A 20539-nucleotide genomic window follows, 5' to 3' on the forward strand; every position below is an offset into this window, starting at 1 on the left:
TCCCAAAGATGGATTTATTAAAATGTATTTAAACAAATGGAGTGATGGCAAATGGGGAAAATGGCCGCCATTTATACTGGTACGTCCTGCCATATTGGCGGGCCAATGGAAACCACCATATACCAGGATCCACGAAGGTACCGCAGCACAGCGTCCGGGAATCATGTGGCGTGGAACAAGGAACTCATTCAACGAATGGCTACGGGCGGAGGCGGCACCCAGCGACTAATGGCCCTCGTGTCACGGTGGGCCCTGAACGCATCCCAGCCAGCTGACGCCGGTAGTAAACAATACACAAGGACCCGGACCACAATGGCTTCCGGCGCTTTCCGCAGCCGAGGGTCTTTGGGAACACAAGTCAGATCCTCTTGTGTCAAGCGGCTCTTCAGTGAAGGACGGGGGGCCTAATTGGTGGGAAGTCAAAACAGGAACTCTTGACATTTTCTAAAAAGCTTCTAAAGCATCCGCCATTGGCCGAGGAGAACCATCCCGAATATTTACATGAAATACGCATTTTCTCTGTTCCACTTCCCATACACTTTGTAAATTGGGCCACCGTATGCGGGATGGCCGGTCCCCTGGGAACTACGCTTCCCAGCAAAATGGGCTCATAGCGTGGAAAACAAAAGGGTAGGAAATGAGCTGTTTCATAATAGTGAAGATAAAAAAGTTGTTATATGATGACAAACTTTCAATCTAACAAAGAGCAAATTGCCATCAAACATCGTGGAAAAACTAAAACAACTAAAACCTTTTTAGTTGACTTTGTCCTTGGACGCTCTTATTTTTGTATTCACTTCCTGTCTAGCCTTGCCTTGGTTTTCCTGTCTCCCACACCTGTTTCTAATTCCACTCCCTTCTATTTAGTTCAGGTGTTCTCCTTCCTTTGGCGCTTGTTTGCTTCGTTTGGCCACTTGCTCTTTTGTCTGCTTATCTGCAATCCTCAATACTTTTAGAAATACTTTTAGAAATACTTTTAGAAATACTTGGTCTACGCTCCTGCGTGACTAAAACAGTAAAAGTTGTGTTTTAACTCCTATGGTCCAAGTACAACAGGACGAGGAGCCAGTTGTCCTTACGTACTGTACGTTAGGACAGACCATCCAGTACTCCATTTTACCACAGGGGGCAATAGTAGTCCTTCAGTAGTACTTCACAGCCAGGAGAAAAGATAAGAAGCTACTTTACCCCACGTGGATCACACAAGGGGTCTGCTCTACTTACTGGGGGTCCTGCAAAACAAGGAAGAGAGAGAGAGAGAGACATAACATTAACTCAACATTTTTCAGTAGCACGGAGCTTAGAAAGATTAGAGTCCTGTCTTCTATCATGTTTCTACCTACTTCCTTTCTTCAGTCATCAGCAGTCCAACATGGGTACGTTTCAGGAAAACATCAGTTCAGATGTAAACATTTATCCACATAACTACACACAAATGGCTTGTTTGATATACAAATACTGATTTACAAACATAACGTTGGAAACATTACTCTTTACAATGATCACATTTGGGACTGGACTAGTCCTATAGTCCACATCCATTTATCCAACCATCCATCTATCATATCATCCATCCATTTATCCATCCATCCATCTATCATATCATCCATCCATTTATCCATCCATCCATCTATCATATCATCCATCATCCATCCATCCATCTATCATATCATCCATCATCCATCCATCCATCTATCATATCATCCATCATCCATCCATCCATCTATCATATCATCCATCATCCATCCATTTATCCATCTATCAGCCATCATCCATCCATCCATCTATCATATCATCCATCATCCATCCATCCATCCATCTATCATATCATCCATCATCCATCCATTTATCCATCCATCCATCCATCCATCATCCATCCATTTATCCAACCATCCATCCATCCATCATCCATCCATTTATCCAACCATCCATCCATCCATTTATCCATCCATCCATCATCCATCCATCCATCATTAATCCATCCATCTATCCATTCATCCATCCATCTATCCATCATCCATCCATCCATCATTCATCCATCCATCAATCCATTCATCCATCCATCTATCATCATCCATCCATCATTCATCCATCATCCATCTATCCATCCATCCATCATTCATCCATCCATCTATACATCATCCATCCATCCATCATTAATCCATCATCCATCCATCTATCCATCATTCATCCATCCATCATTCATCCATCCATCCATCTATCCATCATCCATCCATCCATCTAAACATCATCCATCCATCCATCTATCCATCCATCCATCATTCATCCATCCATCTAAACATCCTCCATCCATCCATCATCCATCCATCATCCATCCATTTATCCAACCATCCATCCATCCATCCATCATCCATCCATATATCCAACTATCCATCCATCATCCATCCATCCATCATTCATCCATCCATCTATACATCATCCATCCATCCATCATTAATCCATCATCCATCCATCCATCTATCCATCATTCATCCATCCAGCCATCTATTCATCATCCATCCATCCATCTATCCGTCATCCATCCATCCATCTATCCGTCATCCATCCATCCATCCATCTATCCATCATCCATCCATCATTCATCCATCCATCTATACATCATCCATCCATCCATCCAGCCATCTATTCATCATCCATCCATCATCCATCCATCATTCATCCATCCATCTATACATCATCCATCCACCCATCCATCCATCATCCATCCATCCATCCATCTATCCATCATCCATCCATCTATTCATCATTCATCCATCCATCCATCCATCCATCTATACATCATCCATCCATCCATCATCCATCCATCCATCTATCCATCATCCATCCATCTATTCATCATTCATCCATCCATCTATACATCATCCATCCATCCATCATTCATCCATCCATCCATCCATCCATCCATCCATCATTCATCCATCTATCCATCTATCCATCATCCATCATCCATCATCCATCATCCATCCATCCATCCATCATTCATCCATCCATCCATCTATCCATCATCCATCCATCCATCCATCTATCATCATCCATCCATCCATCCATCCATCATTCATCCATCCATCCATCTATCATCCATCCATCCATCATTCATCCATCCATCATCCATCCATCCATCATCCATCCATCATCCATCCATCCATCCATCCATCCATCATGAGTGTTGGAGTGTTTTTAACTTTGGGGCTAAGACAAGGGATTGCAACCATCATCAAGCCCAGTTAGTCTAGTTGTCTAGTTATTCCCACTGGTGCTATAGATTGGGAGCTCCGGCTCTTTGCATGCAGGAGTGCCAGAAGCAAACATGGATGCAAGATTCCTGCTGCCTTCACATCCTGTTGGCCGGAGCTACCCCCCCCCCCCCCCCCCAGAGCACCTTGACCCAAAGGCACTTTGAGAACACAGCCGTCAAATATAGTACGCAAAGTGGCGCCTGATGAGGGGCAGGGCCGCCAACAGCTTTATAGCAGTGAGCAGTGGGCACCACATGAAACAAAATGTACAGCCATAAACACACACACACACACACACACACACACACTGGAGGATGTTGTTTGACTGCACTGATATCATGTATGCTAAGCCCCCCCCCCTGGGATTAATGCTGTCTAACTCTTGCTAACACCTGTCCTTTCCACTTATGTAAGGCACCGCTTGGACGTCCCTGCAGATGGAAACAAATACCACACGCAACATCCTAAAGCATGCATGTTCCTCCGTCCGTATGAGCACAGATGACCCAAGTCCAGCAGCCAATCGGGTCATTTCGTTCATGTACAACATTACAAGCCGCTGAAAATACGGCGACACAGACGGCGGTGTAGACGCAGACCTGAAAGGCCTTCGCCTCAACATCTTCCATCGTCTTCCATCGCCAGCAGCTTCCTAAGGACGCCAGTTATGTGGCCTTTGATATCACTTCCCTTGACCCGTTGAATTAGAAAGAATACAAGAGCGGGGGGGGGGGCCAGCGGCCAACTTTGAACTACCCCAGCTCAGTCCCAGAATATTCCTCCAGGAATAACCCATGGAATGTAGTTGTGTTAACTCCAACACACGCCATGGTGTTGTTGTCTTCTCACTGCCCGCCTTTACTGCGGCGCTCGGAGATTCGATGCAGACCAACGCGCAATGGCGACGATGACCATTGAGCGTCCATGTGGTGGAAGGATATGGTGCTTTAAAAGTACACGTTCATACTGTGTACTCAAATTCAAATACACAGAAGTATATGTCGCTGGAAGATTACGTCATCAACAGGACATCAACGAGATCTGGTCCATGAGACGAGAGTTGAACATGAATTGAATTCATGAAAAGTACAAATATGATTTTTTATCTTTCACTTTGTATGTATTTCCTCACAGGCAATTTCTACTGTCAAACGTTTGCAGCATTTCTTGAAATGCTGTGGCGTCAGCACCCTTTTTCATCCCAACTTCGACAACATTAGCTTGAATTTGTTAGCAAATTGTTTGGAGCTCGGCCATTCGGGAAGGGATCCGTCACATCGAGAGGAGCCAGTTGCGGTGGCCCCCAGACGCCTCCCTGGGGCCCGGGGCAGACCGAGGACACGCTGGAGGATTCTATCTCACAGCTGGCCTGGGAACGCCTTGGTGTCCTCCCGGTGGATCTGGAGGAGGTGGCCGGGGACCGAGAAGTCTGGGATTCCCGACTGAGACTGGACCCCGATAAGCGGAGAAAAATGGATGGATGGAAAACAATAATTGTCAAACAATGAAAATGTCTTGTGAGTCGACCTCTGATGACATCATAGACGGGCGACGTAATTATGGATGTGTTTTATTATATTTGGTGGACTTTCTTTGTCCATTTGGGATGGAATGAATACGCAAACGTAAATACTTGACTTTCAGTAAAGCCTGGGAAACAAATAATGTCCAAAACCGTAATTAAATTAAAAAGCAAGACATAAGTGCCCCAGGATGCGGGTTCCATTTCCCTAACTCCCTAATTCACCCGACCACTAAAAACTCAAAGCGCAGGCGTTTAGCATAGCCCAGGCTACTCTTTCATTAGCTTAATGGAGGGGGGCTCCGGATGGGAATTAGCAGGACGCAAACACTCCTTTTCTTTCCAGGTAGAGAGGTCAGTGACGGGGGAACTGACGAGTCGGTAACCAAAGGGGGACAGGAAGTGAGCTACATGACAGGAGAAGGGAAAGGAAGTATGCTGAAGTCCTCAGTGAGGAAGAAATGATGACAAGAAAAAAGTGGACACCAGAGCCTGGAAAAGGCTTCTTCTGGCTTCCTTTGGATAGGATGCACTCACTTCCCACACGAAACCCAAGAGGGGCCCCCGTGCTGTTAAATAGCCTTCAAAGGCCCACCCGCCTCCCTCCTGAAAAGCAATGTGTCATGCATGCTGCACTTCCGTTGCTCCGTGTCATCAGCGAAAGGAAGTAGCAGAATTATGGGAAGTCGGTGGAAGAAGTGGGAACAGCGGGAACAGCGGGACAGCGTTTGCGATTGGTCTCCTCCAGCTTTTAAAATCATCAGGACCGACTCTGCCGTTTTGACGCTGTGGGTGGGGTTGGTGGATGTCTGAGGTGGGGGTTGGAAGCCACTGAAACTGAGAAGGTTAGAAGATCCAGCACATGCGAATGCTTTTCAAGAAATGCATCGCAAGACACAAAGGGGCACAAATTCAGAAATGGTTTGGTCCAAGGCAGGGACCGGGTAGTAACGCAGGAACAGTCGGATGGACCCTCACTAAGAAAGGTTCCTTTCATGCCAAGGTTCTGTCCCCGTTCAAACTGTTCTACCGCCATTTTAGCAACTGGTACGGGACCAGACTGTGGGAAAAGAAGAGCACATCGGGTTCTTGTCCGTCAGCAGGTGTCCAAAAATGATTGACCATCGTGTTCTCTGATACTTACAGCAGGGGTTGCCAACCCATCCACCATGATGGATACCCGGTTGGTCCCCATGTTAAATGTCAGGGTAGGCCCCAAGCTTGGTCCCACAACCTAAGACCCATAATAAGACCACAATAGGTTGGGGGTGTAGACCTTGCCCAGGGAGCTTGGCCTTCAAAAAGTTGGTGTTGACTTTTTACAGCAGCAACAAATCAATGAGCCGAAGAAAACATCCGAGTTCAACGGGCACGCTTTGGCAGTGCGTCACCGGAGGAAACCCGCACGCCCCCTGCTGCTCCAACCTCCCAGTCCAGCATTTTCCTCTGACAAATGGCATCCCAGCTAGAAGGTTAACACAACAAATGGACCAAGGCCAACCCGCAGTGTTTTTATGTGCGGGTTAAGTCAACATTTGCTACAACACAATGCAATGTGCTTTCCCTTGTTCGGGAACACTGGCTCCACTCTTACTGGGCCTTTACTGGGCCTTTACTGGGCCTTGACTGGGCCTTTAGCCCACCTGGTCCACATGGAAAAGGTTTTTGACTGTATTCCACAGTGCACCGTGACACACAGCAAGCATGAGGAAGCTAAATATGCAAGTAATGGGACTCACCTATTTTGACTATGAAGCTCCACGGACTATTGGAGAAGCAAATATGTACCATGTCCACACATAACGGGAGGAGACCTTTTTTCACTTTGCATCCATGGCTGACTCCATCCAAGCCATGTAAGCTAATGTCTCGTCAATCCAACACTGCTGAGGTCCAAGTACCAGTGAAGAATACTACATTCAGTACCACTTGACAGTACACCATAGAACACGAAACCACAAAATAATCTTTCATTCTTTACGTGGGATCCTTTCAGTGATGACCAGGACTTGATGACTTGGTTCAAACCGAGTGTCGACATCAGTGTGATGGACATATACGGGTTCTGCTGTACTCCGAGACATAAAAGCATTTTTAAAAAGCAGACACAGAAGTGGAGGACGTCAAGAACTAGATTCCCAACATCCAGATGGGAAGACAAAGGATCCGTGATGTCATCTGCTGACCTTAGGAAGTGTTTTAAGAGGCGCTTTACTTCTTCACTGGATGAAGTCTTTGGCACACGACGCCAGGCCGCGTACTAAAACAGAAGCTCAGACGGAGTAAGGATAAGGCACCGCTCCAATAAAAGGAAGGAATGCTTTTTCCATATGTTGGAGAAGTCTGGGATGTGTCCAAGTTCACATGCAGAATCTAACAGTTCCAGCCGTAAACACACTCCATCACATCTTTGTTGGAAAAAGGCGTGGCTGATTCAAAGATCAGACTTTGGCATGGAAACCTGAGGAGCCACCGCTTCATCCTGTTTGGTCACCGCCCACCGAAGTCTTGAAGTGTTTCTGCGGCTCCAAGGCGCCGGTAAAGGAAACCTGAGATTCGGCTTCTCTGAAATAACCACCAGGCATGATCTGCGTTAACATCAGCCTCCAGTGGCTGATCATCGCCTGCGGTCAGCGTTGTGATGATGCTAACATACTTGTTCCTCAAAGTATGCATTCCTGGCTAGGTAGGACCCTTGTGAACTGGTGAACTTGATGATACTGCATATAAACAACTCCGATGGTATGTGCGGTTTTCTACCGGAGTCTATCCCAGTTGACCTGGGGCGAACGGCAGACGACACGCCGGACCGATTTAAAGCCGTCTGAAAAAGAAACAACTGCTAGCAAAGCAAGTCAATGAGATGATTTTGTAGTTTTTCCTTGCCATGAATTCTCTAGTCAAAGTAGTTAGCTTAACAGCAGCTAGCTTACAGTCCAAGGCGCTCCAATAAACGGACAAAGGTTTGTCTTTTCTTGACCTTGACTCGGGTAACTCTTCCAATACTGTAAAACTGTACAGAAACAAACCCAGCACCAAAATATACATTACACACAGAGACATTATACAAGGAATAACCAAAATAGCAAAGCTAGCATAATAGCTACGGCCCATTAAGCTAGCCACAACCAGCACCACACTCAATAAACTTATACAACACAACAGTATATTTTAGGGTTCATACAACCATCCAAATGATGTCATATGCTACTTATAAACATATAGAATCCAGGACAGAAGCGGAAGAGATCGTATTCCGGAACAAGCAACAGCATTTGTGTCGAGGAATGGAGGAAAACAGCAGACAACAAAAATGGTAGTGCATTATTGCGAACACTAGGTGTCGCCAAACCAACAGACAACCAATACAACCTAGTAAGGCCAGCACAGTAGTAGTAGTAGTAGTATTAGTAGTAGTAGTAGTAGAAGTAGCAGTAAGAAATAGTTGACTTGTAAGTGTTCCAGTCAGAACTCAATAAAAGGCAGCGTTGTTTAGCATCACGGGCTAAAATGTCAGAACCTGAAGTTTGTTTAATATTAACTCCAGACCAAGTCATCTTCTGTGGGCAAGAAAGTACCGGCCTCTCTTCTGAGGGCTAATTAAATTAATCACTCTTGCAGTTTTGTTATTAATTTGTTTATCTCCTGTGCTTATTTTTAAGGAACTTTTTTCGGACGAATGTACGCCAAACTCCAATTCATCAATGTCAGCACCACGAGGCTTTGAAAAGACATGACTCCACGCCAAATGGTTGGACTTTTCAGCCCCCCACCCCCAACGGGTGCTGTCATCACTGACATTAGTCAGCCGGCGAGACCCCCCCCCCGCCACCATCACCCCCCGCCCCAAACAAACAATCATTTGATTATTTATGTTGAGCTGCGCATTCAGAGTGGAGTGGCTGAGCAGGATCCCAATGTGAGCCCCCCCCCTGTTCCCATCCATAGTTGGACTTTGACTAAGACAGATGTGTGGCCCTCGGGGGCCAGGAGGTCGGCGAGACTTGAGTCCCAACAGTTGGACCCGCCTTGTAATGTGACACGGGACGAGCGCTATTTTTTATAGCGTGGCGTCCAGGTCCCTGAAGGACATGGCAAGTGTCAGGCGGGGCTCTTATAAGGATGATCCCGTTCTGGGACACTGGTACCCCCCCTTTTCCTGCTCCATTTCCTGCTGTTGCCCACACACCGGAAGCCTGTTTTAGTTTAGTTTTAGTTTAGTTGTCCACCCATTCATCTTCTCACGCTTACCCGAGGTCGGGTCCCGAGGGCTAGAATGCCCAGGGCTAAGCGCCCCTCCTTAGAATGCCCCCAGGCCAACCAAATGGCTTAACTTGGTCGGGGGCTGGTTTGAGCCAACGACCCATCCTGAGGTGGGAACAGCTTTTTTGGGGGCTCCTATACCAGAGCAACCCCTGTGGGTGACATGGCCCCTTTAAAGGGAAATCAGGTGATTAGCAATCTTGATCATGTGACATTTTATACCATCCCAATCCACATCGAGTTTGATAGTCGGATCTTGAATGGATTGGTCCCCCCCCCCATATATTCTAGGAAATGATCCGAGCAGAGACGCTTGGACACCTTCAGCGACTGAGTTCAGATGGTACCATGGTGCCACCATGGTGCCATCATGGTGCCACCATGGTACCATCATGGTGGCATCATGGGAGTATTTGAGCCACAAAGAGGAGCTCTGGGATTCCTGCGGTCTCCTGGAAGCGAGCAGGACGAACCCGCTGAAGGATGGTGGGTCCGCAGCGAAGACAAACAAAATGAAAGCTCAATCACACAAACGGAGTCAGCTTTCATTTGGAGCGGCCCCCGAAACGAGGAAACCAGGCCTCGCCACAAAAATGTCCTTTTGGGAAGCTTGGCAGAGTTTCTTCATCTCAACACCAGCGACCCCTTTCTGACTTCCACGTCTTCACCCGGTCTTGAACCCCTCCCAAAAGCAAAGTGATAACAACACGGAGGTCTAAAATGTCGTGGAATATCAGCGGCCATTTTCCTCAACGCTACTTTTGGTTACGACGTGAAGTGGCGTCTGATCTGACGTGATCGACCTTCCTCTATTTGCTTCGTATCTCCACGGGACATCTGTGGCTGCACTCTGCTTAGCCGCCAAGATGGACGCTGCAAAAAGAGCCTCGGGCGTCTGGAAACCTCGTTGAGGGTTTGCATTTAATATGCTTGATGGTTGATGTTGACGGACAGCTCGTCTCCAGATGAGCGTATGATACCTGGAGCTCTCCTAACGTGCATGAAATGAAAGGACCGTCGTCTTCGTCAGACCATTCAAATACACCTGAAGGATTCACGTTGTTCTCCTTCATCGGCACCAAACATTCTAAGAAATGAATATTCTATTTATTATTATTGAATCCAACAACAGCAAAAATAGCAGTAATAAGAATAAAGACAAATAAAATAATAGAACTAAAGTGGAGCTAAAGTGGAGCTAAAGTAGAACTAAAGTGGAACTAAAGTGGAACTAAAGTGGAACTAAAGTGGAACTAAAGTGGAACTAAAGTGGAACTAAAGTGGAACTAAAGTGGAACTAAAGTGAAGCTAAAGTGGAACTAAAGTGGAGCTAAAGTGGAAATAAAGTAGAGCTAAAGTGGAACTAAAGTGGAACTAAAGTGGAGCTAAAGTGGAGCTAATGTGGAGCTAATGTGGAGCTAAAGTGGAGCTAAAGTGGACCGAAGTGGAAATAAAGTGGAACTAAAGTGGAGCTAAAGTGGACCTAAAGTGGAGCTAAAGTCGACCAAAGTGGAGCTAAAGTGGACCTAAAGTGGAACTAAAGTGGAGTGAAAGTAGAGCGAAAGTAGAGCTAAAGTGAAGCTAATGTGGAGCTAAAGTGGAGCTAAAGTGGAACTAAAGTCGAGCTAAAGTGGACCGAAGTGGAAATAAAGTGGAACTAAAGTGGAGCTAAAGTGGACCTAAAGTGGAGCTAAAGTGGACCAAAGTGGAGCTAAAGTGGAGCTAAAGTGGAACTAAAGTGTAGCTAAAATGTAGCTAAAGTAGAGCTAAAGTGGACCAAAGTGGAGCTAAAGTGGAACTAAAGTGGAGCTAAAGTGTAGCTAAAGTAGAGCTAAAGTGGACCAAAGTGGAGCTAAAGTGGACCTAAAGTGGAACTAAAGTGTAGCTAAAATGTAGCTAAAGTAGAGCTGAAGTGGACCAAAGTGGAGCTAAAGTGGAACTAAAGTGGAGCTAAAGTGTAGCTAAAGTAGAACTAAAGTGGACCAAAGTGGAGCTAAAGTGGACCTAAAGTGGAACTAAAGTGTAGCTAAAATGTAGCTAAAGTAGAGCTAAAGTGGACCAAAGTGGAGCTAAAGTGGAACTAAAGTGGAGCTAAAGTGTAGCTAAAGTAGAGCTAAAGTGGACCAAAGTGGAGCTAAAGTGGACCTAAAGTGGAACTAAAGTGTAGCTAAAATGTAGCTAAAGTAGAGCTGAAGTGGACCAAAGTGGAGCTAAAGTGGACCTAAAGTGGAACTAAAGTGTAGCTAAAGTAGAGCTAAAGTGGACCAAAGTAGAGCTGAAGTGGACCAAAGTGGAGCTAAAGTGGAACTAAAGTGGAACTAAAGTGTAGCTAAAGTAGAGCTGAAGTGGACCAAAGTGGAGCTAAAGTGGAACTAAAGTGGAGCTAAAGTGTAGCTAAAGTAGAGCTAAAGTGGACCAAAGTGGAGCTAAAGTGGGTTCTAAAATGTCAGCAAAAACATCAAATAATGTAAATTGAATCATGTTAAGAATGCGAGCCCGATGCGGTCATCAAAGGAGCCGCAATAGGCCCCTGTGCCCTAGGTTGCCTACCCTGGTCTTAAATGATGTTTAAGTTCAAACTTAAAAAAAACCACTGAAATCACTGTGATTGAAAGCAGCAAACAGGGAAAATGAATGTGAAGTAACCCCCCCCCCCACCTCATGTTCTTCACACTGTGGTTGCAGTGCCCCCCCCCCCAACCCCCACCTGTGTGAATTTCAAGCATGCTGTAAAAACAGCATGCAGTACGGTCAACTTTCTTTGGGTAAACGGGACGACAAACCACTTAAACACACGTTGGGCTATGGGGGGGGGGCTGTCACCTTTCCCGCAGTGCCCCCCCCCCCCGCACCATAAATAACACCATTTATGTCAACAACATCAAATGGCTGCTTAACAGTAGATGACCAAACCAACTGCCCCCCCCCCCCATTCAACAGGACACCACTCGTCTGTTTTGACCCCCCCCCCCACACACACTAAAGGGTGAGCCAGCTCCAGGTTTGACCTTTGTCCTGAACTAGTCATGAAGGGACCATCCCTTTTTGTCACACGACCAACAGTAGACGTCATCAGTATGTAGTATTATGTACTACTTAGTACTGCTTTGGAATTGTGCTCCAGGACAAAGTTACAATGTTATAGGGCCAGCCTTTAAGGGCCAGCCTTAGAGGGCCAGCTTTAAAGGGCCAGCCTTTAAGGGCCAGCCTTAGAGGGCCAGCTTTAAAGGGCCAGCCTTTAAGGGCCAGCCTTAAAGGGCCAGCCTTAAAGGGCCAGCCTTAAAGGGCCAGCCTTAAAGGGCCAGCCTTTAAGGGCCAGCCTTTAAGGGCCAGCCTTTAAGGGCCAGCCTTTAAGGGCCAGCCTTTAAGGGCCAGCCTTAAAGGGCCAGCCTTAAAGGGCCAGCCTTATAGGGCCAGCCTTAAAGGGCCAGCCTTAAAGGGCCAGCCTTAAAGGGCCAGCCTTAAAGGGACAGCTTAGAGGGCCAGCCTTAGAGGGCCAGCTTAAAGGGCCGGCCTTTAAGGGCCGGCCTTTAAGGGCCGGCCTTTAAGGGCCAGCCTTTAAGGGCCAGCCTTTAAGGGCCAGCCTTTAAGGGCCAGCCTTAAAGGGCCAGCCTTAAAGGGCCAGCCTTATAGGGCCAGCCTTAAAGGGCCAGCCTTAAAGGGCCAGCCTTAAAGGGCCAGCCTTAAAGGGCCAGCCTTAAAGGGACAGCTTAGAGGGCCAGCCTTAGAGGGCCAGCTTAAAGGGCCGGCCTTTAAGGGCCGGCCTTAAAGGGCCAGCCTTAGAGGGCCAGCCTTAAAGGGCCCGTTTAAAGGGCCAGCCTTAAAGGGCCAGCCTTAGATTGCCAGCTTTAGAGGGCCAGCTTAAAGGGCCAGCCTTAAAGGGCCAGCCTTAAAGGGCCAGCTTAAAGGGCCAGCCTTAGATTGCCAGCCTTAGAGGGCCAGCCTTAAAGGGCCAGCCTTAAAGGGCCAGCCTTAAAGGGCCAGCCTTAAAGGGCCAGCCTTAAAGGGCCAGCCTTAAAGGGCCAGCCTTAGCGGGCCAGCCTTAGAGGGCCAGTCTGAAATCTTATGGGAATAAAATGAGAATGACTAAAAACCATAAATTTCTAAATAAAAAAAAAACAAACAAAAAAACAGAAATAAAAAAAAACAGCTGTCATTTTTAAAACATAAAGAAAATAAAGATTTTACAAGAATAAAGTTGTAATATTATGGGGAAAAATAATAAAAATAATGCTATTTTGGTTGCATAAAGGACTGCATGGCGCCGTATTAAAAGTCGTAGTATTACGAGAAAAACAACTAAAACCGTTTTTTTTTGTTTGTTTATTTTTTTATGGGGTTGTAGAAAAGTCCAAATATTGTGGGAATGAAATCATAATACTACAAAAACATTTTGAAGGTTATTTACGAAGAATGATCATTTTGGTAAATTACAAAAAAATTACTGCAAAATGGAGGGGGGGTCATACTGTTTTTTTTTTTTTTTTTTTTTTTTTAATATACGGCACAGCTGAGATCCGACTTCAGTTCTTTGTTGAAATGTACAGAAAAATAATGTGAAAGTGGCGCTAGCGTACTTTCATTTGGACATCGGTGCTCCTCCAGCTGGCATCTACAGATCTTCCGTTCCAGTGGGACCGACGCATGTCACCCCCCCGTATGTGTCACCCCCCCAAAGCACGGCTATAAATAGCACAAAGTCAGCTTCTTATTCCATCCATAAGCCTGTCATTAGAAGTCTGTCATCAATACGCTAGCTGTGTCTGAAGTCCAAACCAATAAACGTTTTCCTCCTCAGGGTTGGGGTCAAAGGTGGGCACAGAAGGACTGAAGCACGGAGTATTCTGCACAGGAAGCCATTTTTCCAGGTGGACCGTAGTCTTCGTATTCTGTCATCCAGGGCAGATGGGCCAACCCAGTCCAGTTACGCAACCATCACGTCAAGTATCGTGTCTGCGTCTTGGCTCCGAATGTGCGCCCATTTCAAAGATGTCCGTGTGTCTGATGACGATCCAAAAAGCGAGGCCATGCTGACTTTTTCCACTTTTGTTTTCTTTCATTTTTGAGCTTCCAATTTTCCTTTTAAGAAATAAAGACGACTTCGACTCTCCGTAGTTGATCAATCGCCAAACGGAGCAAAGCTCGTTAGGATCCCGACAAATACAACTTTCCAAGTCCAAAACACTCCGCTAGACAATTAACCACGTGCCGTTATTTATCCATGCGGTCCTAAACGGGGACTCCTTCAAGGGCCCTTAATGGCGTCTGAACTTTGACCTTCTGCAAATCAGCTACTGCAATTTAAACTACCGTTACTACCAGCAGAAGGGGGGATGTACTGTATAAAAAGTCATTATTCCAAAAACTGCAGTAGAATGTGCTGGTTTTGGCTGGGGGCCCAGGTCTGTGAACATAAGCGGGGGCTCCCTGTGGTTTTGCTAAATTGCTTCGATAGCCGCAGGATGTCTGGAGCGCGGCAACACTGGTCTCACAGACCAGGTCTCGTCTCCGGTACTCCAGGCCCTGGTGACCACGTACAGATGAGCAAGGCACCGTTTCCTGTAAACACGCAAACATTCGGCGTATGCAACCGGCTACTGACTACTGTCGATGCCATCCACCTGTTTTCTATGCCGCTTATCATTTGGACACGCTATAAACCTTGCAAGCCACCCTGCACTCTGTGTTCTTGTGTAGCAATTCTACATTCATCAAAACTTGTATTTATTTGTCACATCAAAGCACAATCACGGCAATATTTCGGAAATTCACTCCTTCTGGGTTCCGCACCGAAGCATCATGGGAACTGCGGTTCTCCAGACCAAACTATCGACAAATCCCGCCACGCTTCCTGGTGCTATTGGACACTTTTGAAGACTGAAACCTGGTCACTACAACGTCCCATGCGATGCTGCTTTGGTCAACCAGACAGTGCGGTATTATAACAGAGGTGTCCAAAATGTGTCGCTGGGGCCATTTGCGGCACAGGGCTGTTTTTTATTGGCCCGCTGCTCAGACTAGAGCAGGGGTTAATAACTAACTATTAACAGTTATTTAACCTTTAACATGAACATGAATCACAGGTAATAATTTTTTCTGGGTACATGATACCATACAGCATCCATATAAAAAACTTACCACTTCCACACGGATAGGGAGGATAACTATTAACAGTTATTTAACCTTTAACATGAACATGAATCAAAGGTAATAATTTTTTCTGGGTACATGATACCATACAGCATCCATCTAAAAAACTTACCACTTCCACACGGATAGGGAGGATAACTATTAACAGTTATTTAACCTTTAACATGAACATGAATCAAACGTAATAATTTTTTCCGAGTACATGATACCATACAGTATCCATATCAAAAACTTACCACTTCCACACGGATAGGGAGGATAACTATTAACAGTTATTTAACCTTTAACATGAACATGAATCAAACGTAATATTTTTTTCTGGGTACATGATACCATACAGCATCCATATCAAACATTAAACTTTCATATCAAGGCGGGGGCCTCAAACTAGTGTCCTGCGGGCCACATTTGGCCCGCGGGCCGCGTGTTTGGGACCCCTGGTCTAGAGATAGAATTCAACAAAACACAGCAATTTGTAGTGGCTAATGACGTTTTTTGGACTTATTTGGACGACACTTTCTACTGCGTCGTGGCTTAACGTGTGCAGGTCGTTGCTAACCAATTCCCAGCAACAACATCTCAAGTCACACTTAAGGCAGGCCCACATGATTTGGCAACCATCTATTGTCAACCATCACGATCCAAAGATCCGAACTGACTTTTCCTAGAGTTCCAGTTGGCCCCGGCGACCTGTTGTGTTAAACCCAACAAGCATCCTGTCAGTACGTTTGAAAGCTTGCAGGACTGCAGCCCCGTGCGCCAGGACAGCTGGTCTCCATTTGGAACTACTTTTCCCATAAGGTCGGTAATTGGACTTGGGTAAGTAGGTGAACCAGGGGAAGGTCAGGTTCAATTGCATCTCATTTCATCTGGAGGTATTCACTGTCATGCTCTTCGAATGCAAAATCAAGGCACTTTTGCTCCTTTGCATTTGTATGGGCATGCCCTGAGAATCCCTGCTGTGCTGTACGGATTGGGAATGGGATCTTTTTGCACCCTTGGACTGATGGCTGGATTATATCACGGCTTTCTTTCTTTTTTTAACCATTTGCATTTCTCCAAATTCAGGCCCGATGAGACGGCGACCACGTGGGCCTGTAAAAACAGGTTCTGTCCCAGTTGGCTGTGAACTCTCCAAACAAGATACTAACAAGTTGAATGGTGGGTCGTGTTTAAGAGCGCTGCAATAGCAGCAGCCAGAGATCAGGTGGCGGAATGCTCACTACAACATTTTTTATGAGGAAACCAGATGGTGTGTTTTCCTCGCTAAGCCGCGGCGGCCCGCCTCCTCACATCATCCTTCGCCGCCTGCGCTGCCTGCGCTGCACGGCCAGATCGCATCCGCTTGGAAACGCTCGTTAAATGTCTGATTTGCTTCACACGTTCAGCCGCATCGCATTTCTATTTACATGCTAGTATCCTAAAGAGAAGGAAGGAGACCAACTGGGAAGAAGCAGGCCTTCTTTCATCCAACCTCTTTTTAAGATGAATGAAATTCAGGTTATATTTACAAACTGAGCTGTGGTAGTAGCTCAGTGGGGGGTGGGGGGGGCTTAGCCTGCATCCATCCATTCATTGGTCCATCCATCTATTCATCCTTCCATTCATACTATGATCCATCATCATTTATCTATTCATCCGTCCACTCAGTGACCATGCATCCATCCATCCACACATCTATCCATCCAACCATCCATCCATCTATTCATCCTTCCATCCATACTATGGGCCAATATCATTTATCCATTTATCCGCCTACTGAACAGACATCCATCCATGCATCCATCCATAATCCATCCATCCATAATCCATTCATACATAATCCATTCAACCATCTAGCCATCCATACATCCATCTATCCATCCATGCATCCATCCATCCACCCATTCATCCTTCTATCCATCCATGCATCCATCCATGCATCCATCCATCCATCCATCCATCCATGCATCCATGCATCCATTCATCCATCCATGCATCCATCCATCCATCCATGCATCCATCCATCCATGCATCTATCCATCCATCCATGCATCCATCCATCCATCCATCCATCCATCAATGCATCCATCCATCCATCCATGCATCCATCCATCCATGCATCTATCCATCCATCCATGCATCCATCCATGCATCCATCCATCCATCCATCCATCCATGCTTCCATCCATTCATCCATCTATCAATCCATCCATCCATCCATCTATTCATCCTTCCATCAATACTATGATCCATCATCATTTATCCATTAATCCGTCCACTGAGCAACCATGCATTCATCCATCCATCCATCCATCCATCCATGCATCCACCCATCCATGCATCCACCCATCCACCCATCCAACCATCCACCCACCCATCCATCCATCCAACCATCCATCCATCCATCCATCCATCCATCCATCCATGCATCCATGCATTCATCCATCCATCCATCCATCCATGCATCATCCATTCATCCATCTATCGATTCATACATCCATCCATCCACCCATGCATCCATCCATCCATCCATCCACCCATCCATCCATCCATCCATCCATCCACCCATGCATCCATCCATACATCCACCCATCCATCCATCCACCCATCCATCCATCCATGCATCCATCCATCCATCCATCCATCCATCCATCCATCCATTCATCCATCCAACCATCCATGCATCCACCCATCCATCCATCCAACCATCCATCCATCTATTCATCCATCCATCCATCCACCCATCCATCCATCCATCCATCATCCATCCATCCATCCAACCATCCATCCATCCATCCATCCATCCATCCATCCACCCATCCATCTATTCATCCTTCCATCAATACTATGATCCAATATCATTTATCCATTCATCCACCCACTGAACATCCATCCATGCATCCATCCATCCATCCATCCATCCATCTATCCATCCATGCATCCATCCATCCATCCATCCATGCATCCATCCATCCATCCATCCATGCATCCATCCATCCATCCATCCAGTCCCAGGGTGGATTTGGACTGCCTGCCTTGTTTGTCCAGTATTGATGAAGTGTGAAGCCAACTGTATATTTACTGTACATATTTGATGATCCATCTCCGACCTCCATTTCTCTGCCAACCATTCAATGAACTTCATCATCAAGCTCCGCCCCTTGTCTTCACACCCACCAGATCTGGTTCCACCAGAGGAGCAGGTCTCAACTTTCAACAATGACAATGTACTCGCATTCGGGCGACCTGAACTGAACCGCACTGCCTAGTGGAAGTGGTCTATGGTTCTTGAACGACCTTCCTCCCCCTCCATCCGTACAACTGTCAATATCCGACAATATTCCCGATCCTTGTGTCCGGCTGACACTTTGCTCCAATTATGGCCGCCCACCGGCAGCTGCACTGTAAACCTATCATGAGTAAAGAAAGGGGATCTGCTGGTCTCTCTTCCTGTCAGCACACATCAAGGTGAACTTGGGGGACTCTTTAAATAACCGGCGCCATGACCCTGAGACCTCCACGCTCTCATGTCAGCTGCCTCCATGAGAGGAAGCTTCTTGTGTACAAGGCCGTCATGAGGCGCACGTGAAGAGGCGCTATAGAGGACATCTTTTGGAAAGTTAGACCAGCGTTCTCCATTGTGTCCAGTATAAGCCGGAGCCAAACTGGACCTTTGACCTTTCCTCCGTGTTTATGCTGCCATACGTGAGTACAGATTGTTTGCACTGGAAGGTGAGCTATGCTATGCCAATCACGCCAAGCTTCCCAGGAAGCGGGGACGGAGGGGGTGGGATCGGGTGACTTGCCTCTTCTCTCCTTTCATGGCATGCCTCAGGTACACTGTGGAAGCCCACTTCCTGTTCGTTCAGAATAACTCCCCACGCATGCACCACACCCCCACTCTTGACTATACCCCCCCCCCCCCACTCACAAGCGTACCAGCCATAGTTTAAGTAGATGTAGATGCACTTGGAGGCACTTGGCCATTGTGATGCTGAGGCACAAAGCACAGAAAATCTCATGAAAATCTCATTTTAAAAATCTAATGAAAATCTCATTTAAAAAATCTCATTTAAAAAATCTCATTAAAAAAATCTCATGAAACATCTCATGAAACATCTCATGAAACATCTCATGAAAATCTCATGAAACATCTCATGAAAATCTCATTTTAAAAAATCTCATGAAAATCTCATGAAAAATCTCATCAAACATCTCGTGAAAAATCTCATGAAAATCTAATTTTAAAAATCTCGTGAAAATCTCATTTAAAAAAATCTCATTAAAAAAATCTCATTAAAAAAATCTCATTAAAAAATCTCATTTTAAAAACTCTCATTTTAAAAAATCTCATTTCAAAAAATCTCATTTTTAAAAATCTCATTTTAAAAAAATCTCATTTTTAAGAATCTCATGAAAATCTCATGAAAATCTCATGAAAAATCTTGTGAAAAATCTTGTGAAAAATCTTGTGAAAAATCTCATGAAAATGTCATTTAAAAATCTCATGAAAATCTCATGAAACATCTCTTGAAAAATCTCATGAAAATCTCATTTAAAAAATTTCATGAAAATGTCATTTAAAAATCTCATGAAAATCTCATGAAACATCTCTTGAAAAATCTCATGAAAATCTCATTTAAAAAATTTCATGAAAATCTCATGAAAAATCTCATGAAAAATCTCATGAAAAATCTCATGAAACATCTCATGAAAAATCTCATGAAAATCTCATTTTAAAAAATCTCATTTTAAAAAATCTCATTTTAAAAAATCTCATGAAAATCTCATGAAAAATTTCACAAAAAATCTCATGAGTCAGGCTTTCTTTGAACGCCAAAATTGAACCATGGGATGTTGGTCTTTGACTGTCTGTAAATGACCGAAGTGGACGCTGTGTCATTTGGTTTGGGTTAGAGTTACGGTTAGCTTTGGACACACCAACCGCTCACTAACAAAATGCAGGGATTGGATGCTGCAAGCAATTCCCGAAGCCCCGCATTGCTGTGATTACGATGTGTTTGTGCGCTCAGGCCATGCTAGCCTCAATTCACCGCTGCCTTGGGCAACTGATAATGGCCGTTTAATGGGCTGATGAGATGGCGAGCCACTAGCCTGCACGCGAGCGAGGGGCGACACACAGGAGGCGGACTTGAACTCTTGCAGTCACATGGTGATTGTTATCCAAGGCGTCCTCCAGCTAAATGTCAAACTAAAGTCAAATACTCGTAGTAGTAAAGAGAGAATAGAAATATGGTACACAGTAAATGCAGTACATTTTCACTGACAAAGCGTCTACAGTAATACATGATGAGCGAGTCCTTATTTAAGAATGGAATATTTTCATAGTTATGGAAACATTTTT

At 45.5% G+C, this 20539-nt stretch overlaps 1 protein-coding gene across 1 annotated transcript in view; it reads right to left on the reverse strand.

Annotated features, from left to right (window-relative positions):
- Positions 1-1083: 1083 nt before the first annotated feature.
- Positions 1084-20539, reverse strand: part of LOC131132032 (uncharacterized) — a 29872-nt gene continuing 10416 nt past the window's right edge. The window contains exon 3 of the mRNA XM_058077188.2: positions 1084-1232. Coding sequence (XP_057933171.2) covers positions 1180-1232 — 53 coding nt within the window. The 3' untranslated portion in view covers positions 1084-1179. The remainder of the gene's footprint in view (positions 1233-20539) is intronic.

This window comes from Doryrhamphus excisus, linkage group LG14 (genome assembly GCF_037039965.1).
Source record: "Doryrhamphus excisus strain RoL-2023G ecotype Guam linkage group LG14, RoL_Dexc_Guam_v1.1, whole genome shotgun sequence".
Taxonomy (NCBI): domain Eukaryota; kingdom Metazoa; phylum Chordata; class Actinopteri; order Syngnathiformes; family Syngnathidae; genus Doryrhamphus; species Doryrhamphus excisus.